The sequence below is a fragment of the Hippichthys cyanospilos genome, chromosome 14 (assembly GCF_059441005.1).
Source record: "Hippichthys cyanospilos isolate Australia breed blue-spotted pipefish chromosome 14, RoL_Hcya_1.0, whole genome shotgun sequence".
In the NCBI taxonomy this organism is placed as follows: domain Eukaryota; kingdom Metazoa; phylum Chordata; class Actinopteri; order Syngnathiformes; family Syngnathidae; genus Hippichthys; species Hippichthys cyanospilos.
Genome location: NC_142382.1, coordinates 9,976,982 through 9,991,984, shown reverse-complemented (window position 1 = coordinate 9,991,984; position 15,003 = coordinate 9,976,982). Strand labels below are relative to the sequence as shown.

Here is a 15,003-nt window from a genome sequence, read left to right as displayed (position 1 = left end):
TGCCATGTGACGTCTCACTCCACCATAGTTAAGTATATAGATGAAGAGATAGCCTGTTTAATATCCAGGAACCCATTTCATTGCGGTTGGCAGGTAACAGCATGATGACAGCTAAACAAGCCAGCATACAGAATGGAACATAAGCCCGAATGGGCACATGGACTGAAGCCAGTCATCTCCTAATGCCCACCAAGCACTCCTAATGTATCATTATTGAAATTGAAAGCATGGATACTGTTGAGTTGCTTAATTTTAGACGTCAAATTGATGAGTCATTAAATTTAAATTGGAGCGCAAGCCGTTGCTTGCCATACTTCCGTTTTCCTTATCGTTGGATTGCTTTATTATAGGGTCGAGGCACACACAAAAAAGATTAACGATTTCAAAATACCAGAAGAAAAAAAAGAAAGCAAATATAATTGATAACCAAATTGTAATTGTAAAGTATAACGCATTTAGAAACCTAAAATTGTCCTAATGGTCAGAAATTCAGTTGCGTAATCAGAAATATTCTCCTATGGTCCTCTGTGGAAGCAGAATCATTTAGTTGAATCAAAATAAAACATTTGCAAACATCTGTTGGGAGAAAAATAAAATTCTGACGTTACAAAACAACCCAAAAACCACATGATTAAAAACAATAACTTTGAATTTTTGCATTTCCAATTCACAAAAATGTACTTTTTTTTTTTTTAAAGTTTGTAAATTCAATGAAAAAAAAAATCTGATTATTAAAATACTTGTTTAAGTTCTATGTTAGATCAGTAAAAAAAACACCCACATATTTGGACTCATCAATCATATAGATACGTGAAAAAATATGAAATTCACCAAAATATGAGTTAAAGGAATAGTGTGCAATATCTAGACTGTTTTTCACTATGGACAGCAAGAGTTGCTGCAGGTGCTGCATTTACCTGTGTCCGTCGCGATTACAAACATGGCCGATTCCGGAGAAGTGCCACCCCCCATGTAATACAATTTAATGATAACTAGACCTATGATTATATTAAAAACATACTGGTGGTCATTAAGAACAAATTCATTTGCAAGTTTTTGAAATTTACAATCATTTAATTTAACCCTTTTAATGAAAATTGGTCTAAATCTTACACACAGTCCCTTTAAGGAGATTTCAGCTGGAATTTGCGATTAGCGATTAGCTCATCGAACGATCAGCCTCATCACACTACAACATTTATTATTTTTGGGGTGGAATTCCAAATTGTTTGGCATTAAGTAAGTCTACTGCGATGGTTTCATCATACTGAGAAAATCAAAAACATTTGCAGACAGATCATTTTTAATCTCTTTGCATGGGTCGACTTTGTCGCTTGAAGTTGTCCAAACATCCATCTTCTTTTGCTTATCGTGTAACCAAGATTTGAAGAGACACATAATAGGCTTGTACCGCGCATTGTTTTTATCGAAAAAGGATATCGGGGTATATTTTTACTACACAAAAAGAAATCACGAGTTTACCATTTAACTGTGATAGTGCTCTATTCATAATTGGATTTTAGCTGAGGCTTCCTGCATCACACTATCACCATCTCTAATACAGGACTCGGAATAAAAAAGCCTCTATTCATAAGCCCTCCCTTTTTTCCTTGTCTGTTGAAATGACATGGTTTTAATCAGCCAATCCCACAAAATGTCTGACTGCACTCAAGTCATTAAAAAGGCATGCACACACAAGCGCACAGCCACACACCTATCCCGCTGACTGCATAGCTATTAGAGAGATGGAAGATGATGGACTAAATGAAGCCATTAGTTACGCAAACCTAATGATCATCTTATTTGTGTGTCTAAACCTGATCCATTTCCCTTGCCGGAGGCAAATATCTCCTCCCTCAAATGATTTTCAAGAAATTGAGCAAAAACAACAGCCGCATCAACAACAAAAACAACATCAGGATCCATAATGAAAGGAGCGCAGGCAAAGGCACTCAGGCGATTGCATCCATTACCCCTCCTCGGTACGAAACGGGCCCCTTCATAGGGATTACCCCTGCTTGCGGAGAGGTTGATTATTAGACGCTCGCAAAGGTTTCGTTTGAATCGCCCCAGTTAAACGAGAAATTGCAGGATGAGGAGAGAGGCTAATAACAGTTATTAACCCCGTGCGGGCGGCGGTGTAAAAAGAGCGCCACAATAACGAGGTGCACCACCAAGGTTTGAGGCGCAGCGCAGCTAGCACACCCCCGAGGAGAAGCTAACTTATTAAAATAATGAATTAGCCGACCAGATTACTGCAGCCTGCGGCAAAGGCAATTATCCCCCTGCAAATCCCTGGACGGGGCTCCCTAGCGCCACCATAAAACAAGTGCTCGCAAAGCAGGAGCTCTTCCCTCCACGCAAATGAATAGGCTGTTAATTAGGAGCTCTCCCGCTGCGGTTAGCCTTCCCGCTGCCATAACAGAAGCTACTTCTATGGCAGACGGAAGAGGAGGGAGGCTCCTCCGTGAGTGTGCGGCTGGGAAAGCGGACAAAAAAAATGGAAACTCTGTGATTGGATGACATCTGCAAAGAGACTTGTTGGATCAACACCGTGTGAGGCCCGGCACAGCCAGTTCCACAGTTGAAGATGTTCCTTTCTGAAGGTCGGCTATGTGAATACTGACAGATGCAAGCGTTTTAGAGAGGGAATGCAACTTTTTGTTATTCTTGCTGCGCTAATGCAGTAGTTTTTTCAGAGATGTACCCCCTGCGAAATATATCTTAAGCCAAGCAACCCTCAATCAGTGCAAAGCATTTATAGGGGCAAAAAAAGAAAGACTTAAAACATGCCATCAGTGTCGGATTTATTCATATTTAGGCCCTTTCAAACTTCATTTGTATTGGTCCACAAAAAAAAAAAAATCAACTTAAACTGTCGTCATTTGGATAATACAAGAAATCTGCTATGAGTAGAAATAACCTAATTCTCAAAAATAAATAACCTCTCTAGTAAGGGGGAAAATCTGTGTTTTTACAAGAATGAAATTGAATAACCTATTGAACATAAAATTTGTTTTTTGAACTTATATTTTCCTGTAACAATCAATTGTATAAGTATTTTCAAAGGATTTCTGCATGTTTGTTTCATTTAAAATCCCGAGTACACCCTAAAGTTCCTTCAAGTACCCCCAGGGGTACTAGTGCCCCCATTTGGGAACAACTGCTCTAATGCACAAACGATGCCCTTGCAACCTTTTAAAACTGAGAACTACTTGATTACTGGGAAGTGCCCCTCTTAGCCCTTTGAGGGCCCTAATTTGAACTATCAAATCGTGAGCCCATGAAGTGGGAGTTGCATTAACAGATCAATCAATCAATCAATCAATCAAATTTTATTTATATAGCCCTAAATCACCGAAGTCTCAAAGGGCTTCACAGAATGAAAAGAGGTCGTACAGAGACATCTTTTCAGTATAGGGTACACAACAGCATCCCCTGTCAAAGCTCCCAGAAGGGGAAGGAAAAACTCAAAAACCCCAAATTAGGGGAAAATCAGAAACCTCCAGAAGGGACCACAGGTGGGAGGAGCCCCCTTCCAGGCCCACAGGTTGAAGTGGATGCTGCATGTACCAGACACAGAAATAATAGCAATGTGCCCCTGTTTCCTTATACACAACAAATTCATGGATATCTACAGGTACTTTTGAAACCAAAAGTAAAGGATAAAAGTTTGTTCAACTATTGTTTCTACTGTCATATTTTTTGGAATAGATTTGATCAAAAATCATGAAAGCCATTGCACATGATTTGCTTTTATTGCCCGCATAAAAGGATGTGGCAGGCCAGTTGTGGCCCCAGGGTCTTGACTTGGACACTTATGGGTATTTAGCTATCAAGAGAGTTTATCCTTTTGCATACTCTTGTGGGATTAAATCATAACTACTTCTAGTACTTCTACTACTCCTAGTAAAAGTAGTACTAGTAGCACGAGTACAAGTTGTACTAGTGTACAACTACTACACTACTTGTATGAGTACATCGATAGTGCTCTTCTGTAGGGCTTCGGCACAGTGTTAAAATCACAAAACTGAGGTTACCTTACTGCTATCACCTTACCTCTTGATTTCAGTGCTTCTCATAATATTTATACATGGTTGCTGATGCTTGACTCACCTTGTTCTGCAAGCTTACAAAGAGCAGCGCATAATGGAAAGACCGCTACACGTGCTGTACTTCAGTTAACCACCATAATGAATTGACTAATAGCCCGACAGATGTGCACTACATTTTCTTCAATTTGATAGGTTGATATTTCCTTGTTATCGCAGAGAAGTGCATACAGTATTTAATACATCTTAATACAGTATACATTTAAAACTGAAAAATAAATGACTGCTAGTAATATGGAGCGAGCAAGTCACAAGCTCAAGCGGAGCGACTCGGTCCCAAGAGGATGATTATATAGTCACACAGATATGCAAGACCCGGAACAAGAACATTATGCCAGTGTACTGTATGAATATGCCTGCAAGGCTCGACATGAATGCAATTTCACGTCATTTGAATGCCTTTCATGAGGCAAGGTCTCTTTTGAACTCTCTTAAAAAGCTCATCCAGCATGCTTGCTGCCAGTGGCCCTGGGTACAGAGGAGTCATGTCGACAGGCCCAATTAATGATGGGCGTCTGAGAGCGAATGAATGAGGAGCTTTGAGAGGATTCCTCCACCTTAAATCCCCCTGTGCTGCTGCTCCCAGACTGCCTGTGAAGAACAATCAAACGGCAGCAACCCCCTCCTATTTATCACTTTAAGACATTAGCCAGACATGGGCCTGAATATTAACCAGCTCCTTTTCCAGGAGAGTTCCACACCAAAGGCTGCGTGTGGCAACATACATTTTTAATCATAGGGGAGAAGCAGGCCTCTCGATCGCTCCCATCTATTATTGTGCGTTTAACTTAATTGTCTTTCCTTTTTATCTCTGGGCCCGTGGAAATTCAAAATAAACTCAGATCACTGCTCACTTTTGCTGTGCCTCATATTACATCGAGTGTCGCTCTGATTTTATTGCCTATTAATGCAAAGCGGGATGTGCTTTTCCTTCGTTCCCTGTCCCTCTTTGTAGGACAAGTGGGCCAAGGCATTGAAGCGTGAGCCCGGGTTCTGCTGCCTAATTGGAGTCATGTTCCGTGGGGCCTGGAGCCGCTCTTCTCACTGCGTTGGGCCCTCGTGGTGCTGGGCCTGTGGTGAAGGAAGGAAAGGTAGGGCACGGGTATCAGGCATGCGGGGAAATGATATGTCCACCCATCCTCCCTCCAGGCATTCCGCAACACATGGCACCTCGGTTGCAAGGTCACATGACTTTCGTGGCACCGCACGGGTGATCTGGCCCTGTTATCAGGGGACAAGACTTTTTAAAGGATGTAATGGGGAATCTGATGTCCTATTATGCAGAAGAGGACACGGTTGTCTATGGGAACACGATTCGGTTGTGCTAAGAGAGCGACCCGGCGTCCAAGTGGCAATCCATCCCTCTCATTCATCTCGACTTCAGGGAAGTTTGTCCTTATTAGGCTTAGAGGTGAGAAAGGGGTGCAGTTATCCCTGGACTGGGAGCCTTCTTCAATTACTGCTGCTGTTATAAAGTTAGCATCGGTCCGATAAGAAGTGCACCGGAAGGGATGTGTATAGGTTTCGCAAAAACAGCACTAAAATGATGCGTACGCCCCAATAAATCAGATCAAAAGATATACCAAAAGGTACCAAAAATTAGGTTTGGGACTAAAATACATACTGTATTTCTCCGAGTACAAGTAGAGTTTTTTTTCCCTCGTTTTCAGCACCCATATTAGGGGGGTTATAAACAGACCAACTTTCTCCACATATATGCGTACGAATATCCTCAAGTGTGGCCTAATTGCCTCTTTGTTGTCAAGTACGAGGCTGCGTGGCAAATTTTTTCGTGCATCGTTATTTTCGGCAGACTTTGACACAGTATGAAAACACAACTTGTCTTGTCTCCTTGATCTGCTAACTGTAGTTATGGGTTATCTCTTGTTGGGCACATTACAACACACAGCACATCAGAGCGTGATGAGTAGCCATTAATCCCCATCAACCCCAAGCACTGCCCCTCCCCCATCCCCCTGCTTGTGTTGTCACTCACATGTTTGTCTCCACACAGCTCTCTCACTCACAGCCACAAGCAAACCGAAGAGTTGTTGACAAAAAGGCATGACTCATGTCAGAGTCTCGAGCAGTGGTTTTGTTCAAATAAAAAATGCCTTTATTTGCGGCTGAATAAAATCAAGTATTAACAGGATGTTAGACTGCTTTATACTGAAGTCGCAAAAGGTAAAGCGCAAAGTGGCGAGAGGACACTGTATATAGCCTGATGTAATGAAACAATATGATAATGATAATGGTTTTTGATGCCGAAGAACAATGCTGAAGACAAGTACTTCATCTGATTTACAAGTTAGAAAGCTTTCTCAGCATTATCTCTCGGAATTGTCTATTTTTCACTTGCAGGTTGCCATTTATTAATCATTGTTTACGGGGAAATTACAGAAATCCGTTAAATGAGGTACGCTATGCATGGGCTGTCACTGCACTGCCAGCATTTATCAATCACACTCTCTTTGTGTTGCTAAAGTGAAAACTGAGGAAAGTCATTTGCACCCGATGAAAGTTTTCCTTTGGAAATTTTGCCTTCCATTAAGAACCAAATTAACCACTAGACCAGTGCTTTTCTCCAACATGCACCCCCCAATGAGCTGCGCTTGCTAATGTGTGATTTATTACGTTCTTACCGTGGTCGTATTATGGCTTTGGCTTGGTTTGTCCGCTCCAACTGTGGGTACACAGTGTGTGCGCACATGCACTTGTATTTGGGGGGGGGCACAGAAGGCAGCCATCATTCAGTGGTGATGGTCGGCGGTCACACGTGACAGCAGGTGACCAATGTCAGACAGGAAAGGTCATATGAGGGATGCTTCCGCCTTACACATCTTTTAAGAGCCCTGCTGAGTGCCACACACACATACCAATCTCTTCATGACGTGTATTTGGGGAATATTTTTAAAATGTTTTCAGACCTAAATGAGAAATTTGAGTTTACTGTAGCTTGTTGTTAAAATTAATTGTAAAAATTCCATCCAAACACAAATCCATGTCCAACTATGAACTGGGTTTTGTGATAGATTTGCATCGGACACAAATAGGGCACATATTTTTTTAAACTAGAAAAGTGCAGAGAAGAAACAATTGTTTTTGATTGTTCATATTTGTTTGGATTGTTGGAGACAAGATATACAGCCATATTTTTAGCTTTTTTCTCAATTCCATTTCCACAAAGATTTTATGGAAGTGTGGAGGTTCCAATGTGGAATAAGCATTTGAATATATTTATAAGTACAGTATTATAAACTGACCACAATCAAGTGTTTTTGAATGTTGTTACAAGTACATTTAAATGTGTTTCAAAATATGTTCGAACATGTTTGTAAGTATGTTCAAACATGTTTGCTTTTAAAGTATATCCAAACCTACTTGTTTGGCCAAATATTTGCATACTCCATAGCATTATGGAAAGGAATTCTAAGTACCTTTGAATGGATTTGCAAGTATGTTCAAACGCGGTTGCAAGTGTTTAAACGTATGTGAAAAAATGCTCAAACGTACTGTATTTGAAAATACATGTAATTGTTCTTAAATACACTTACATTTACTTGCAAGTACGTTCGAGCAAGTTTGTCGGATAAACATTTTTAGACCGTTTGTCTGAATAATGATTGACTGTGTTATTGTCTATTTCTAGTCAGTATGAAACTCAGGAGTTAACATTCTTAAGGCGAAAGAATGGTTATTTTATTTTGTATTGTTTTGTTTGCTTTGGCAAAATTCCCCAATGTCTTGGGCAAATTTGAGATTGAATATCTCGAAAACTAATCATGATATAAAAATGGGCCTGGCACAGCCTGAAAGCATTAATCTCAGGTTCAATATAAAATGTTCTATGTGACGTGTGTTATAGTGTCATGGGTCACACAGCACACATAAAAAAAAAGAAAAAAGATACAAAACGCCTGTTATGGTTGTAAATGCCCATTGCAGGCTCTTAAAAAAATGTGAAGAAATCTAGAGCGTCACAAAAAATATATATATATTTTCAAAATAAGACCTGTTTTATCTTACTATCATTCATAGTTCAAGAGATACAGAGGAATTAAAATTTGCCCAAGACTTCTGAAACACCCTGTATTTGTTGTTTCATTAAAATTAATGTTATGCATCATAATGTTCTGGACTTCAAATTTAGATTTATCCTCATCATATCCAAATAGGTCGCGTGGTAGAGATGGTATTCTGCCGTGATTCAGCCACAGTGCAATGACTGTGATCGTCATTATCATTTTATCCATTCAAACATAAATGTAATCGTGAATGTTGCGATCCATAGAGTTTATTTATGAAACAATTGCGCTCTTTTGTAAAACCCATGGCTGATGCAGAGGGCGGCGATAAGTCTGTGCAGGTTAAACACTAAGAGCACACCTCTGATATTTGATACCACCTTTTTACCAAAATATCTATAACTGCCTCAAAGCTTCATTTTTTGTTGCGTTTTGCCATTAAAAGGGATAATATCTGTCGGATGGAGATTAGCAATGAAGTTTTACGTCGGCAACCTTTGTACTAGCCCCTCCATTGTGGAAAAAGGGCATTGATAGGAAGGCAGATAGAACAGATCAATAAGAAGTGCAGTTTTCTCCTCAGGCATTCTTTCATATCTCTCCCTTGTTTGTGCTTTCAAGGGGTCGGGGGTAGGGCCCGCTAAAGTGGTAGCGTGGGCGGGCTTTTACCCCCTTTATCAATCGGGATTTTAATTACACACGTCTGGAGCGACAGCTAGATTAGAAACCAATCGACGCTATCGGCCACAAAATCTAATTACTGTTTATTGACAGATAAGGGCAAGGCCCCCCTCACTTTTCCAAATAAGATAACCCCCCTCCTCGTGCACAATGAAGAGCCGCTCATACTGTCATGAAAGACTCTATGATAAGTAAACCACCACCAGAGAATTCCTCCATGCTATATGGAGAAACGTTGCCTCTAAGGGCGGATAACATAGGATCAGTGCCAGAGAGTAGAATGACACCTCGTCTTCTTCCTGAAAGAAACTGAGCACACGCGAGAGTGAGTTTGCGTCAAATATTACCATTCAAACTCACATATTCCGATCCCTCTTTTTTACATATTGATCAATGAGCCCTTAATGTAGACTAACGAGTGATCTTTGACCCCATAGAGCGCAAGCAGGCGAACTGCCCCACCGCAATGCTCCAGCCCGCTCCCTGTCAGATGACCTATTCCGTTCCACCTCTCGGCCCCGCCCTCTTGCCACCCCTGCCCATCTTGTCTGTTTTACAGCCTCCAACGGCCCTTCTTTGCCTTTTAAGCCGAGAATGGGCCTCAGGTAAATATGGGAGTAAATGATTGGATTATTGTTCTTTCATTTGGCTGTGTAGTAATGGCTGGATTATAAACATTGCAGGATATAGATTTCCTGTCAGATCCTATGAATCAGACATCCTTATCTCATTTCCAGACTGCCGCTCCACCCGGCGCGGCTACGCGCACACACATACACACACACGCACGCACACACGCGCACAATAACAGATACACGCAGCCTGTGATTGAAGCAGGGAGACGGGGGAGACTTTCGCCACCAAGCACAACACAGGCAGCCCGATGTCCATTTGAAGATTTCAAAAACCACTTAAGCCTCCTGTCCATATTTGTTAAGCAAGTAAATCTAAGGGCTGCGGTGCATAGAATTCAAAGAAAGAGCAGGGTTGGCAATACAGGGAGCATCAAAGATCAGGGGAAGGGGAGTAAGATGTCTCCTAAATGAATTTAAGGGTGGCCTGGATTGAGGGTGGCTGACAATATTGGAGAGCTTGAGGCGGTTCGAACATTCTGATTCAGTTGGATACTCAATCACAAATAAAAATCTTTGGGTTTGAATTATGCAGCATTTTCTTTCCCCCCAGAAAACGTGATACATGTATGGCTAAGTCAAAAATGGCACGTCATATCAGTGAGTGTGCCTGACAGGTTTCATGTCTGTCGCTCTACTGCAGCTTTTTTTCTGATTTCTTTCACTGCATTACCAAGAGTGTAACGAAGTTAAAGAGCTGAGTGGAGCAGCATCTGCTGCAATCTATCAAAAAAAAAAAAAAAAAAAGATTTTTACAGCTACACAACAGTCAATATAACAAGAAACTCCTCTATCAGAAAACGGCTAAATTTTGGACAGGTTGCAGATAAAGTGAGCAATAAGTCGGCTTCCTAACTGATGGGTCCTCGAGAGAGACACTGAGTTGTGTGTGTGTGTGTTTGTCTGCTCCTTCATCCTTTCTAATTTGAAAGTGCTTTAGCTTGACTTGTGTCAAAAAAAGTATTTTTAGAGCACTTCACTTGCTAAGCGTCGGGCCATCAGAGCAAGCGGCAGAGAGTGATAATCGCAGTTTGATTGAGGATGACTTTGAAGAAAGGCCGCGCACGCGCACACACACTCACACGCACGCGCACACACACATGCACACATGCACACACACACAAACCAGTAAGTTACGCGCAGGGGTAACAATTGGCTTCTTTCAAGAGACAATTCTCCAAACTCGTGTCATTTACTCATTATATCTGTTTATAGGCGAGTGTGCTTGTGTGTGAATTGGTCAGATCCATCCGTCCATCTTTCTTTTCCAAACCAGACCTGCAAATTTTCCAAACAGGAATTGTACAATATGGTTGAAAGGTAACTCGCTATTTCAAAACACGTATTTATTCATTTGTCAGGACCAATATAATGTATTACAGCTCGGCACCAATATCATAAATTAATACCTTTTTGAGTAAAATGAAACAGGCAGGACACCTCCATTTACAAGGCAATACATTAGGTGATGAGATGAGATCTGTGATTTTTATTTAGCTTGTTGGGTCAGAAGTGCAGTGAATTATGCGCAGAATGCACTGCCTGTCAATCTACCCCATAATAGTAAAATAACGAAACGTTGTGCGAAGCTTAGCCAAAATGGACTGTACCATAACAAGTGATGTATGACCCAAATGACCTTGGTAGCTTTTATTTTGAAGTTACTCTCGGAAGCAGGGTTTCCGACAAGCATGGCTCCTGATCATTTGAGACCATTTGAATCCAATCTGTGTTCAAACTGTTAAAACATTAGTGCAGTACTTCAATTCCTTTCATACATTTTCTATTGTCTTCAACTGAGGTCAAGGGTGAGCTGGAGCCGAATCCCAACTGACATTTGTAAGGTCCAAAATAGGACTCCTTGCCGGCTCGTACAGTCAAACAACCATTCGTAGTAAAATACATGGATCTGACACGTAAACATGGATATGAATCTGCATATGGGGTGCGGTGTCAAGATATAGACAATATACTGTATGAATTATGATTTTATTACCACTTTTACGAATGTTCTCATCTGAAAACTAAATCTAGTATTTTTTTTCTTGATTAGCTTAAGCCACTGTGTTTTTTGCAACCACCGATGTATGCATTAATTAATGCTCCAAACAGAGGGAACGGAACAGGGTCCATTTGTCGTTCCCTAGCGCTAAAGTGCTGCACCATTACATTTATAGATTTTCTCTTTGATGGGATAATTTGGTCTTTATATCTCTCTCTCAAATTAAGTGATCTTCAGTGCTCCCAGTGTACGACTCAATGTTCAGGTCCTATTTTCAAATACAGTTAATTGCATTTGAAAAGAATCGATGATACTTTCACGGGGGGCAATATCATTCTTTTAATGTCACTTAATTTCCTCCCTGAAATGATTCCATCAATAGTCTGCAGTCAATTTATATCTTTCAGCATGAATAAATCTATTAGGGATGGTAATTACATGTTTGTAAGGAGTGGCTTTTTGTGCTCACAAGTCAGAGCGGTTGAGTGTCCATTGTGTGCCTGCTTGTTGGCACTCTTCTGACTGTCATTCATCTGCCTTATGAATAACACTGTCTTTGTGAGAAAATTAATAAATAAAGTCACCTTTGCTGTGGCTTCTCTGTGGATTTGATGTGAGGGAGCCCTCCCTCTAGTGGAGATGACGGCACTACTTAGTGCTCCTCGGAGCCAAGCCCACAGAAAGGTCCCTATCAAAAGTACAAATTGTGGGATCTGTGCAGGCAAAATTTGCCCTTGTTAATTGCAATACTGTTGCAGTTATTGCTATTTCTCCAATGATATTATTTACTATAAACATGTAATGTTTTAAAAAAGTAAATACTTTTATTGGACCTTTAGAGCAGGTGTGTTCTCTTCATTATTGTAATGGATATTCCTCAATGAGCCTTTACAATTGTGTAAAGATTAAAAATAACAGTTGCTGTTTAATTCATGTTAAAAAGGGATAAGGTGAGAAAACGTTTGTAATGTCTATTGTAAATATTAAAAACAATCTATTTTTAATTTAGGTTAAAATAAAGAATGAACAAATTGACAAATATCGTTGGACACTTTTAGAGCAGGGGTTTCATACTTTCATACTATCCCCTATTTGTAAAATAGGGTAAAAGAATGTCTGAGAATAGTTGGCATTGAATGAGTTAATGGTTCTAAAATTACGCAAGCAAACAAATATATTACTTCCTAGTTGATTTGATTAACTACTACATAGCTTTCTGTTAAAAGTTCTAACACGAATAATTATATATTTCGCAAGATGACAGGGTGATCAATTGCACTGAACTGTAGGTGAATCCTATCTAAAAATTGCAACTATTATTTTATTCCTAAATAACTGTACAAACTATAAAGCAGGGGTAGGGAACTCCGGTTCCTCGAGAGCCATATCCAGCCTGTTTTTGATGTGTCTTACATTCAACACACCTGATTGAAATGATCAGGATCATTATCAGGCTTCCACGGGGCTTGCTGATGAGTTGATTATTTGAACCAGGTGTGAAAGGTGAGGGAGACATTGGAAATAGGCAGGATATGGCTCTTGAGGAACGGGAGTTTCCTACTGCTTCTCTACAGTGTATAAACCAGTTTTTTTTAAGTTTGTTTTTGTTTACTTTAATAACCCTTTGGGGCCGTGTCAAATGCCATTTTTAGGTTATGCCACGAAGGCACTGAAAAAATAATGATGGACCACAAGTGACTCCTGGACCACAGTTTGGACCACGCTGCTTTAAAAGAGCAAAAGGTCAACATTCTCCAAGTTCCTTCAAAGCTACATCTTACAGTTGGAAACATTTACACACCTTTTTGCAACATTAAAAGAAAAACCTTAGGGTTCGTTAATCACACTTTTGTGGCATGAAGAAACTTTAAAAATAATGTATTTTTTTTTAATTTATTTATTTTATCTGTGCCATTTTTTGACTTATAGAGGCAAAACAAAATCACAAAATATTTCAGTGTAATTTTATGCTAACAATTGGTGATCACTGACTAACCCGTCGTGACTGCATCTGATGATTCGCGTGGCTACCTCACCAGTGGAAGAGTTTGTTTGAAGTGATATGCGCGCGCCGGAGGCGGAGTTGCCAAGTGAGGCTACGCTGTGTGAAAGCAATCGGGGCGTCCTGGAAGCACACAGGCAACATACCACCTGCCGAAACATCCTGCGTCTCTCCACTCCTGCACCTCCAGAGGCAAAAGAGAAATCCGACAGACACATCACTCCTTTTACTTTATGCTTGTCGCCCGGGACAATGCCATGTAGAAAGGTACTTTATTCGTTGTTTAGTCGACATTTCTCTTTTCTCACTTTCAGATGCAAATATTGTCTTTCCCCACACGCTCTTTACTTGCAATTGAGTTGTTTCTTTACTTTGCCTTTTTTTTTAAACACGCCTTTCTCCTGAATATTGTGCCGGCAGAACACCTGCACAACTTTTATTACCTTAAAAGACGCATCGCTCATAATGAAGTTCTGATAATATAATTGTCATTTAGACCAAAGGGATTTTGTGATTTAGTCTGTATTTTTTCAGTTGCCGCCATAAATTCGTGAATATTGCAACATTTATACTGTATGTATACATGTTGCAGAAGTATACTTGATTGGATTACCACATTTCTATATTTGAAGTGTTAAACGTTCCAAATGAAGTTATCTTGATCAACTGCAAAGCACTCACACACAACACAAATAGGCTTGATTTCATTATGACAAAAGTCCGACTTTTAATAATTTACTAGTATATGCATAAATATATTTAACAAATTTATTTACAGTTTTTCAGTAGAGGTTAACAGGTAATACACATAAATAACGTGCTGCTACATAGATAAACCAGAAAAATTATAATATACACAATATTGGTATAATCAGCTTTTTCTTTATTTGAGGTGTTAAGATGTCACATAAATAGGTAAAGATTTTTCTCCACGCGTCGTCAATGTGTCACTCCTAATAAAGCAGGCTGCACATAAGGAATAAACACAGGTCGACTAGATTTACACTCCGACAAAAGAAACACTTATTTTCAGTTTAAGCGTGTAACGATTCCAACAGATTACATAATCTGCCGCTGTCCTACTCTTGTTACCGCTTTAACTTTTCATGCTGTGTGATCGAGTGCCGGCCTCACGTGGCACTATTCTTTATTTCTATCAGATCCTTCTCTGTCAAATCAACTGTCACATGCTGTGATTTTTCATAACAGAGCTGATAAGGAGGCGCGATAGCAGCTTTCAAGCAGGCTTTCATAGCTCACACGGCGCGACACAAGTCAGGATGTCACTTAAAAGCTTTGGCAAGCCACGTGAAAACATGCAGATATGAGATTTGTCTCATGAAGGTGAAAGGCAGCATGCAGGTTAGATACGAGGATAAAACCATTGTGCAGTGTATCATGACAGCATCGGCACTTCTGATTCCCCTTGGGCTTGTCCACGGTTGCTTGATTTACAGCCCAACAAAAAACAACAAGTCTTACTGGAAGGCATAGAATCTGCTTCTCACGTTCTGTTTTATTTCCATCCCTGTCTTTATTGTGGTGTCTC

At 40.2% G+C, this 15,003-nt stretch overlaps 1 protein-coding gene across 15 annotated transcripts in view; it reads left to right on the top strand.

Annotated features, from left to right (window-relative positions):
- esrrb (estrogen-related receptor beta) overlaps nt 1-15,003 on the top strand; it is a 100,702-nt gene that overhangs the window by 27,740 nt on the left and 57,959 nt on the right. For 11 of the 15 annotated variants that reach the window (XM_088432512.1, XM_088432506.1, XM_088432511.1 and 8 more), the window contains 2 exons: nt 5,068-5,203; nt 9,256-9,423. The exons of 1 other annotated variant lie outside the window; for it this stretch is intronic. In XM_088432512.1, the coding sequence (XP_088288638.1) occupies nt 9,413-9,423 (11 nt within the window). In that variant the 5' untranslated portion in view covers nt 5,068-5,203; nt 9,256-9,412. Of the gene's footprint in view, nt 1-1,072; nt 5,204-9,255; nt 9,424-15,003 lie in introns of those variants that run through there. 3 more of the 15 variants (XM_088432520.1, XM_088432519.1, XM_088432515.1) reach the window with 2 other exon arrangements.